Source organism: Psammomys obesus, unplaced genomic scaffold, assembly GCF_907164565.1.
Source record: "Psammomys obesus unplaced genomic scaffold, mPsaObe1.curated_primary_1811, whole genome shotgun sequence".
NCBI classification, from domain to species: domain Eukaryota; kingdom Metazoa; phylum Chordata; class Mammalia; order Rodentia; family Muridae; genus Psammomys; species Psammomys obesus.
The window spans coordinates 25829782-25840561 of NW_026596046.1; the positions used below are offsets into that span (position 1 = coordinate 25829782).

Genomic DNA, 10780 nt, shown 5'->3' on the forward strand with positions numbered 1-10780 from the left:
AAGTCATTTCTACCTAACTGCATGAGGCTGGCAAAACAAATTTTCTTTTTTAAGAAAAAAAAATTTTTTTTTAACCTGATAATTCAGGAGGTCTGTTTGTTGGGCCATTTAGTGTATGGAGGCTGTACCTTGTGCTTGATTTTTCTGTGAACTTGAAACTGTTTTCAGTAATGAAGTCTAGCTGGGCATGGATATAACCTGAGTATGTGGAGTGGAGGTAAGAGAAATGCAATGCTATTTTTGCCTACATAGAAAGTTGTGTATAGCAAGGTCTTGAATGATATCTTTAAAAAAAAAAAAAAAAAAGGAAAAAAAGTAAAGACCTTGACTTAGGTAGAAAAACAGAACAAGATTCGAGTTGTGTTTTTAGATTGAACCTGACTGTATGCTCTTATCTAGTGTAAAAGCCTCCAGCACAGGTTGAATAATGGACTTTGGTTTTTAGAATGTTATTTCCAGCTGTGATACCTGAGCCAAGGTTTGCCTTTTCCAGCAGAGGGGAAGGCATCCGCTTTCGTAAAAGATGAAGTTTTTAGCTCTTTGAAATCAGACACGTAGAGTAATATGCCTTTGCAAGCCGTTTGAGACCCGAAACCAAACAGATGAGAAATTCAGATCCACACAGCTGACTTTTCATCTCTGTCAGAACGTTGGCATCAGGTAGTGGTAGTCATCGTTTTAATTTTCTTTTCTTCTCCTCAGTATAAAATCGAAAGGCAGCTCTTAAGGACGCAGAAGTTGAACCTGTCCGTTTGGCACCGAGATACGTTCAAGCGCAACAGCTTTCTGGGGGAGGTGGAACTTGACTTGGAATCATGGGATTGGGAGAGCAAACAGAACAGAGAGCTGAAATGGTACCCGCTGAAGAGGAAGGTGGGTTCAGATTTTTTCTTTGTGTGGTGGCTTGGTGCGGGATCTGGCACACAGGGAAAAGCCTGGCTGTGTTTATGACACGGTGCCAGTGTGGAACTTGGGATCATTTGAAGCTGCGATTGAACTTACGTTATACATTTGGTAAAAGAGAGTTTTTAAAAAATGTACGGAGAACTCAAATCATTCAATGCGAATAAATGCTTGACTTCAGTCTCAAGGTCATTCAAGCGTTGCAGTCCTTTGAAATCGGAGATAGACTTTTAGCCTACTTTATGGTCAGATTGTCCCTTAAAGGAGCATGTGCCTTGTTCTGTTTAGAGACAGCATCTCAATACTTATCCAAGGCTTGCCTGGAACTTGCCCTTTAGCCTAAGAGAGCCTCAAATTCATGATCCTCCCAGCTTAGCCCCGACTTGATACCATTATGGGCCTGCTCCACCGTATTCAACTCCCAATATTCGTTCTGACTGAATTAATCTATTTGTACTTAATATAATTATTGACATGTTTGGATAAAAATCTAATGTCTTGATATTTGTATTATTTTTATTTCTATAATTGCTTCTTTGATACTTAACCAATTATCTTATAAACCTCTTTTCTATTAACACAGAAGCCATAGTCTCTTTTTTATTTATTTTCATTAGCAATATTTATTTTTGAATTAGAAGTACCTACCAGGGTTGGAGCTTCAGCTCAGTGGTACAGCTCTTGCCTAGCATGCACAAGGCCCCAGTTTGATCCCCAGCACAGGAATGCAAATGTGTCTAATCCAGATTAGGGCTTCTCACATCCAGACCACAGGAAGAATCAAAAGCACTTTACTCCACTTAACTCATATCCTCATCTTTTCTGGTATCTACAGTCACATTGTAATCACCTGTGTATTTAAACTCCCACATGGTAACGATTTAGCTCAGAAGCTTTCATTTAGGTCTGAGCGTGTTTACTTCCTGTTTCTGCTTACTGCTTCACCATGTCTTCCACCCAAGTCCTCACAAAGCCCCATTCTAACTGGCTTCCGAGATCTGATGAGATTGGACACATTCTGGGTGGAATGGCCGTAGACCCCTTCCTGTATCTTTCCGTGGATACTTTTTGTTCCAGAGGCTTCCCTTGACTTTTGCTTCCCGTGGTTATCGACTGGCAAGCCAATAAGCCTTTCTGGCTTTCCTTGCTTCATGATATCCTTTTCACATTTATCTCTGGAGGATATTTTTGTTCAGTTGTGAGGTTGAAAATGATCCTGTAAACACTTTAAAAATGTCATTCTGTTGTAGCTTGGCTTCTGTAATTTATATTGGAAAGCTGCCTATTTTTTTTTTAACCTTTAGAAAGTTTTGTCTTTGTTTTTTTCTTTCAGATTTGAGGCCATTTTGTCTCTTGACTTTTGGCAACTTTATTATAGTGAGCATTAGTGTCGTTTTCACTCTTTTCTCCATCTGGGGTTCACTGAGCTTCCTGCAGGAACTTGGACAGAACCAGACTTGAAGCAGAAACCAGGGAGAAATGCTGCTTAAGCCCTGGCTTGCTCCTCCAGGGCCGTTACTAGCACACCTAGCCTGCAGATAGTACCACCCACGAGAGCTGGGCCCTCCTATAGCAGTCATCGATCAAAAATAAACAGATAAACAACCCTCACATATGTGGGCACAGGACAGTCCATTCAAGGCAATTCTTAGCTGGAGCCGCCCCTTTCCCAAGTGATTCTAGGTCTGTGTCCATCTGACAATAAAGGGCAAGCAGCATCCATCCTTGGCTTCTACTTCAAGTTCCCACTCTGCTGAAGTCCCTATGCTGCCTTGACTTTCCTCGATGATGGACCACACCTGTAAAAGGAAATAAAACCTCTCACCACCAAGCTGCTTTTCAGAGTGTTTTACTAGAGCAGGAAAACCACACACACACACAAGCAGCGTCCACAGAATATTTTCTGAGTATGTTTCGAGGTCGTCAGAGACAGGTAACATTTTTTTCTTAGTTATAAAAAATAATTGGGAAGCTTGGATGCAGAGGAATAGCTGAATTTGGAGCATATAAGTGATCCGTGTTCCCAGAAATGGGACAGACATGTGCTGTGGCAGAGTATTCACTAACAGAACAGAGAAACATCTATTTCTTACAGCTGCTAACATTCCTTTATTTTTCAGACAGCACCAGTTGCACTTGAGACAGAAAACAGAGGTGAAATGAAGCTAGCCCTCCAGTATGTTCCAGAGCCAAGCCCTGGTATGAAATGACTGTGTCTTTAGATCCAAACCCTCTACTTATCTCTTTGCCTTCCAGAGATAACTTGTGTTCTGTTACATTTTCAAAGATGAATAATTATATAGACCAAAGGAGTCAATTCAGTTATAAACTAAAAAAAAAAAAATCATTATTTTTCTTATGGTAGGAAATACACAATCCCTATGTCTTGATCATTTAGTGATATGAGTTACATTTACACTGCGATAGAGCAGATTCCCAGAGCTTTGCTCATCTTGCCCCATTAAGCAGCACTATACCCATTAAATAGAAGCTCCTGTTTCCCCACCCCAGAGCTTAAAATATACCAACACTTCCCATTTCTATGAGGAAATTTTTTGTTTTCCCAGCCCTTATATTGTCCTTTGTTTTGCCTTCCACTTGGTCCCTAAAAATGTTCGTGTTTGTACTGTGTAAATGGGCTTTGCTGTAGTGAGAATCTGGGCCTATTGACAATACTGTGATAAGGAAGAAACTTGAGTGTTTTTTTTCCAGGTGGGAATTAAAAGGATTCATAGAAAGTCCCCAAGACATAGGAGCTCCTTGATCCTCCTTTCTTAGTCTCATTAGAAGATAAAGCTTTCTTTCTGTCTTGATTCCTGATCACAGCCTGGACACTGGAGCCTTAGGTCTCCAGCCAGTTCAACAAGCCCAAAAAACTGGCAGGAAATGCTTGTCAGACCCTGCCAACATCTCATTTCCCAGGCAGATTGCCCTTGAGAAATATTGTACTTGAAGTCAGTAGCTGCAAAACTCACATGTTCAGTAACCAAGCCGAGAAGCTACCGAGGAAAAGAATGATGGCTGGGGAAGGCACAGGTTGAATGAGTAAAAGACATTCTACACTAAAGAAGAAGAGGAGGAGGAGCAGGAGGAGGAGGAGGAGGAAGAAAAAGAGGAAGAGGAAGAGACAAACTATATCTTTAAGCCAAACTGCAGCCCAAGCATTGTCCTATAACTTGTAGATCTTTTTGCATATAACTTTGTGTCCTGTCACTTGAGGTCAATATGCACAGAAGTGTCATTTCTGCTTTTCCCCGCTGTGACTCGGTGGTGAGGGCTGAGGGAATTATCTGTTGCTATGTTCCTTCCTCTTCTGAGTTTTTACTCCCATAGATACTTCTCCCTACATTTTTCTTCTCTTCTTCAACCTAAGTCTTAGATGGGAGACTCAGCTCCACAAAGCTTTTCCTGACTAAGGTAGCACTCACTGAGCACATCATTTTCTAGAGCACTGTGGTAAATAGCTTGACATTTACACTGTTTCATTTTTTGTGCTTTTATTTGAATTAATTATATTTAAATTCATTTCTCCTGTATAACCATATAAATTCCCAACCATCATCTTTGTATTCCTTGTATATGTATGTATGTGTGTATCTACACACACACACTCTCTCTCTCCTAAGTGTGAGGATTTTATAGATATGGCTATAGATCAGTGAGTGTGGTTTAGTTGACTGGACTAAGCCACCCAGAAAAATCTGATAGTGTTCCTCTGTTTATGTGCAAGCAGTCTAGCAGCAACTTCAGATTAAACCAACTTCCTGGAAATTATCTATGGTACTAACAATCATGCATGTATAGTCAACAACCCTGTTACACGTGTAAGGAGATTTAACATGGGGGAGGGGCTATAAAAAGAAGCCAGTATCTTAGTTTAGTTACTTTACATTCAAAGCTGCCTTTAAAATTTCTTACAGTTCACCAGTTCTCACTGGCAATTGTATTTGATGAGGTTATTCATTGTCTTGAGAAGTGTCGAATGTAACTGTAAACAGATGAACCATCCCCTCCATGTCTGACCAAGTGATAGCACCAAAGAAGCGCAAACCCTCTGTACCTGGAAGCAGTATGAATGCTCCCACTCTCCCGAATTCTTTTTTTCGGTTTTTAATTAGTTCTTTGAGAATTTTATGACGTGTGACTGGAACACATTCACCTTTCTCCCAGCTCCCCCCAGAGCCACCCTCCGAGTTCCTACCAAACCTCTTTGTGTCCTTACTTTTCTTCTTTTCCCCTCATGTACAATGTGTGCTGTCCACATACTCTTCCTGGCTGCGTGGCCTTCTAACCTCCACAGCGTGGTCAACCCAGCAGAGCCACATCCTTAAGAGCGACTCTCCCTCCATGAGCACCTTTCTCTTGCCACTAGCTCCTATATTTATAGAGCTAGCCAGCTTTGGGACCTTCAGAGTAAGAAGCACACAGCTGGACGTCCATAAGCTTAATCAACTTAACGCCGTCACACACTAGCTTGCTTCCTTGTGCTGCTCTGCATGCAAGGTGACATCTTTTCCAACACACTGATTTTCCTTGTTCAATTCCAGGCAAAAAGCCTCCTACAACCGGAGAAGTCCACATCTGGGTGAAGGAATGCCTTGACCTCCCACTGCTGAGGGGGAGCCACCTAAATTCTTTCGTTAAATGGTAACATTCATGACTTGACTTTGTTTAGCTCACCTGTGGCCTTGTCTTTGCTGGCTGGTGCCAATTCTCTGTATCAGTGATGCTGACACTCGTCGGTTATAGAGTATTAGAGACATCAAACTGTATGGCATCAACTCCCAAAGCTTTATTTGGTTTTAAAATCAAACCTAAAGAAATCATGTCTCCAAATGAAGCTAGATATTTCAAACTTCTATGTAGAATGTCTTATGAGGTACCTCTGTTGCTAAGGGAATTTCTAGTACAAAATAGCTGTTTTGGTTAGGGTTTCTATTGCTGAGACAAAACACTGTGACCAGAAAGCAAGTTGGGGATCAAAGGGGGTTTATTTGGCTTACATTTTTATGTTCCTGTTCATCATCGAAGGAAGTGAGGACAGGAACAGAGGCAGGGCGGAAACGTGGAGGCATGAGCTGATGCCGAGGCCATGGTTGGGTGCTGCTTAATGCCTCGCTCCTCATGGCTTACTCAGCTTGCTTTCTGACAGAACCCAGTGCCACAAACCCACGGATAGCGCTGCCCACAATGGACAGGGCCTTCTCGCATCAATCACTAACAAAGACAGTGCCTTACAGCTGGATCTCCTGGAGGCATTTTCTCAGCTGAGGATCCCTCCTTTCAGATGACTCTAGCTTGTGTCAAGTTGACATAAGATTAGCCAGCACCAAAATGTTAATGCTGATGACACACTATGTGGCTCCTTATTGAACCAGGGAGGGTTTCTGTTTACCAAGTTTGTTTTTGTTTGTGTGTTTTGTTTTTTGCCTATTTGCATCAGATTGCACTTAATTTTGAGAGTGATTTGGCAAAGAAAGTCCCAACCAGGAGTTAGCGCCTAAGACACTTTGAGCTTCCAGACAGCAAGCTTTCCTCTCCGTTGTACATATAAAATGATTGACATCTAGTAAACAATGGCTAAGTGGATACTGGTGCAGCCTCCGAGCTCCAATTTTACCCATAGAGCTGCTACTAGAAGATAAGTCATACTATGTAGGACAATGTGACACAGATTTGAGCGTCTATCACATGGCATTGTTTCTTACACACACACACACACACACACACACACACACACACACACACATGGACTAGCTGTTATCTGATAAGGTGATTCAGTTCCGGCCAGCCTCTTACATTTTCAGACTTTCTTGTCTCTATGAGGGGCACGCTAAGTTAGGGTTCACTTAATTGTTACCACGAATGAGACACCTGTGGTTGCAAAATTGTCAAATTATTTATTTTCAAAGTCAAATCTAGCCCAATGGAGGGATTTCTCTTTTTTCAATTTTGTATGACAATAATTCCTTAGATTGACAATCAGGAATACACTGAAGTTCTGATTTTTTAAATCATTGATTTCAGGAAACATTAACCAACAAGGCTCAAATCACAACAAAACTTCTAACATATAATAATTATTTTGGGGGCATATGAATTTTACCATTATGATCACATGGCATATTTTCTATATTTAATCTATTTTTCTTATTACTGATATTTATTATACTGATAGGTTAACCTGCACAAATTATCTTTTATATTTATAGGGTACACCATGATTTTTTTTTTACATTTTAATTATCCCCCAATCAACATATATTCATTGCACACAGTGCTAGATTATATAAGGACATTTTCATACAAGTATACAATGTACTTTCGTCTTTCCCTCCCTCTCAACTCTCCCTTTTTCTGTTTATTCCTTTATTTTATAGACATTTATGCTTTTATTTTTACCTCTCTCCCTACCACTATATGTGATAGTTTGTGTCTGAGTCTGACAATTCATTTGGCATGACTATCTCCAGTTCATCTGTGCTAAATTCCAAGAGAGTTTGTTAAAGTTAATTTTATAAAACTGTGTTTCTCGGTTTCTCCCATAATCCTATCACACCAATAATTGAGACTCTTCTATATTAGTTTAATAAGTTTCACAACACAACAACTGAGCAGTTATTAATCTATTCTTAAACTTCTAAGCTAATTTTGCTTCCTCCCAGCCTACATCCTCGAGATACTTGCACTTTGTAGCTCTCCTGCCCCAGCTCCCCTTTCTGACATCTCCTGGACACCTCTAACAGCTGAATCCCCTACTTCCTCCTCTAACTCCTCCTCCCCTGGCTGGCAGGAAGTCCAGCCCTATTCTCTCCCCTGCTCTGTGACTGGCTGTAAACTGCATTATTGGCATATCGGGGGACAATTGGGGAGCAGTGTTTATACAACATCGAGACAGGAGAGTCTCAGAACAAGCATTGCACACAGATGTGGGGGTATAAAAATGAGCATTTGAATTACACAGTAACCTATGTCTACAACAATCCTCTAGAAATCCCACCACATTAGTAATTACTATCAACTGAATCGTGTGTGTTGCATGCTACTAAATTCTAATGCGAATCTTAGACAGTCAACATCACCATTCCCACTTTGTACTAAGGAAGCAAGTGTCTGAGGAGCTGAGTGACTTTCCTGGAATTTATAGTCATTAAGTCTCAGAGTCGGGCTGCAAATCCAGTTGGCTGTTTCTGTGCCCACTCTTTCCAGCACCACCATGCATCTTTCCCTGACTTTTACTAAACTACCAGCTGGGTGTCTCCAACATGCTCTGTGGTGTGCATGTGTGTGTGTGTGAGTATATGTGTCTGTCTGTCTGTGTTACGTGATGCATGTCAAAGCCAGAGGACTGCAGTCCATTTCCCTTGAGACACGGTCTCTCATTGGCCTGGCACTCAGCAATTAGGCTATTTTGTGTGGCTACGGAGATTCGGGAATTCTTCCGTTTCTGTCTGATCCCCAGTACTTGGATTAGACGAGCACACCACCCTGGTCAGCTTTTTGGTGTGGAGTCTGGTGATAGAACTCAGGTCCTCATGCTTCCCAAAGCACTTCTCTGACAGAGCTGTCTTCCTAGCAGGGCTTTATTTGTTTGTTTTTTGTTTTTCTTTTAAAGACTCAATTCAACCTTCCTACCTCAGCCTGATGGGTGCTTGGATGATAGGTGTGAGGCACCATACTTGGTTTCCATACTTTCCCCCTCCATTGCCTAGCTGATAGCTGTGCTGAGGTGTGTCGACAGCGTAAATGTTCACTTTCTTAACTAAAACCCCCTCACATTACTTTCTCTTTTTATAGTACCATCCTTCCAGATACCAGTAGGAAAAGTCGCCAGAAGACTAGAGCTGTAGGGAAAACCACCAACCCCGTCTTCAATCATACCATGGTGTACGACGGGTTTAGGCCTGAAGATCTGACAGAAGCCTGTGTAGAACTCACAGTCTGGGACCATTATAAACTAACCAACCAGTTTCTGGGAGGGCTCCGGATCGGCTTTGGAACAGGTGACATTTGTTACAAGTTTAATTCTCTATGAGCCAAACTCCCCAGGAGATACTGAAGTCCGGGGGGGGGGGGGGAATGCAACCATTGAGAGAAAGGCCATTAGCGTTCCAAGGGTTCTGGGTTAGAAGGACCAGCAGAGCTCAGGGTCTGTCCTTGCAGAACTTAAGCTTCCGCTGGAAGGTTCCAAAATCAGACTTTGAAAGTTCTGACTTCATGGACAAATACTCTTACCTGGTGCCGCTAATGAGCTCTGTGCAGCATGTCCAAGCAGTCTGCGTGCGTCTCTCTGAGTGCCCGGCTCAAGAGAGTTAAACAATGACAACCTTTCTGAAGATGCCAACCTTTCAGAAGATGGTTGAGCGAGCCAGGAAGGTTCGTGTCTTCCCACATGTAACACTTATGGCCACAGGTCTCCCTTGAACAATTGTAGTGACTACCATTTCATTACTGTGTTACATGTTTTATTTACATTAATACATTTATTTTTTAATAACAGTTCCACAAGGCAATTAGTAATAGTCCCAAGAGAACCAACATTGCATAATAACAACACGATAATAAATAAATAATGGTTAATGACAGAAGCAAACTATAAAGTTGACCCTTTCAGGTAAAAAAAACTTTAGTATTCCTAAGGGTTCCTCTAGTGTCATCTCTAACTCAATACATAATTCACCAAATTCCTATATGCCCCTAAAAAATTATTGTCCAGCTTTCACATTTGTGTGAAGATCAGTCATGTGGGAGTCATGACGATTAAGAAAATGAAGCCACTTGGGTAGGAAACAGTTCTTCCTTAAGCCCCGGATGTGCTTTCCAGCCATATGCGAACTCTCCCTTGTCTTCCAAGCTGGTTATAATTAGGGGATGACTAACCCCCCTTTCCTCGCCTGCCTAGTGGAAACGTAAATGAAAATGTGAAACTTTCTTTCAGGCAAAAGCTATGGGACTGAAGTAGAGTGGATGGATTCTACCTCTGAGGAAGTTGCTCTCTGGGAGAAGATGGTCAATTCTCCCAACACTTGGGTTGAAGCAACATTACCCCTCAGGATGCTTCTGATTGCCAAGATTTCCAAGTGAGCCTCGTCGGCCCGTTCCACCACCGGTCACTCCCGAGGTGGATCTGAGCTTGAGAGTCCTGACTGCTTGGACAAATGTCCCCTGCTGTCACTAGTGACTACTCAGCATGCATGCCCAAGTTAATCTGTATGCATTTATTTCTTCGACTGCACGGCTCAAGAGAGTTAAACAGGGACAAGAGGTATGCCCAGTAAGATGTGCAATACCACCCTTCCAGAAGATTGTTGAACAGGCTAGGAAAACGGAGCCGTTGCTGCCACACCAAAGAAACATGCTTCACGCCACGAACGTGTGTTGCTGTTCAGGCCTGCCATTCAGTTAAAATGTTCGCCGGGCGTCTAAATAGGAAGGTTGCTGGCCAAGTGACGACCCGGATGGCTTGGAGAGAGAACAGCAGCAGTGATGACGGACAACTACATAATACGACAACTACTTACTTGGTAACCTCTAATAGAACATCGAATTCCATCCTAGGGCAGTAAGACTGACTTCACTGCCCATAAATCTGCCTTGGGAACACCCCGCCCCCTCGCCAGCCCACCGTCTCCGTCTCAAATGGACTTTGGTGCCACCTACTGGCTGCATGTGGAATTCAGCTCTTGGCTTATTTTTGCTTAATTTGTGCTAAAATGGATGATGGCAAGTCTGTATTTTATAAGAGTTTGCTAAAACATTGCACATAATTGATGTTTTTCTTATAATTTTAGTGTGTGGAAACAGCATAAAATTAGTCACCAATATGCTTTGCTGCAAAGATTTAATTAGCATATAAATTGTTCAATTTAATTGTACT

The 10780-nt window shown here is 41.9% G+C and overlaps 1 protein-coding gene across 13 annotated transcripts in view; it reads left to right on the forward strand.

The window, feature by feature from the left end:
- Positions 1-10780, forward strand: part of Sytl2 (synaptotagmin like 2) — a 127858-nt gene extending 117078 nt beyond the window's left edge. For all 13 annotated transcript variants that reach the window (XM_055623283.1, XM_055623279.1, XM_055623284.1 and 10 more), the window contains 5 exons: positions 703-873; positions 3024-3102; positions 5451-5550; positions 8701-8906; positions 9842-10780. In XM_055623283.1, the coding sequence (XP_055479258.1) occupies positions 703-873; positions 3024-3102; positions 5451-5550; positions 8701-8906; positions 9842-9987 (702 nt within the window). In that variant the 3' untranslated portion in view covers positions 9988-10780. The remainder of the gene's footprint in view (positions 1-702; positions 874-3023; positions 3103-5450; positions 5551-8700; positions 8907-9841) is intronic.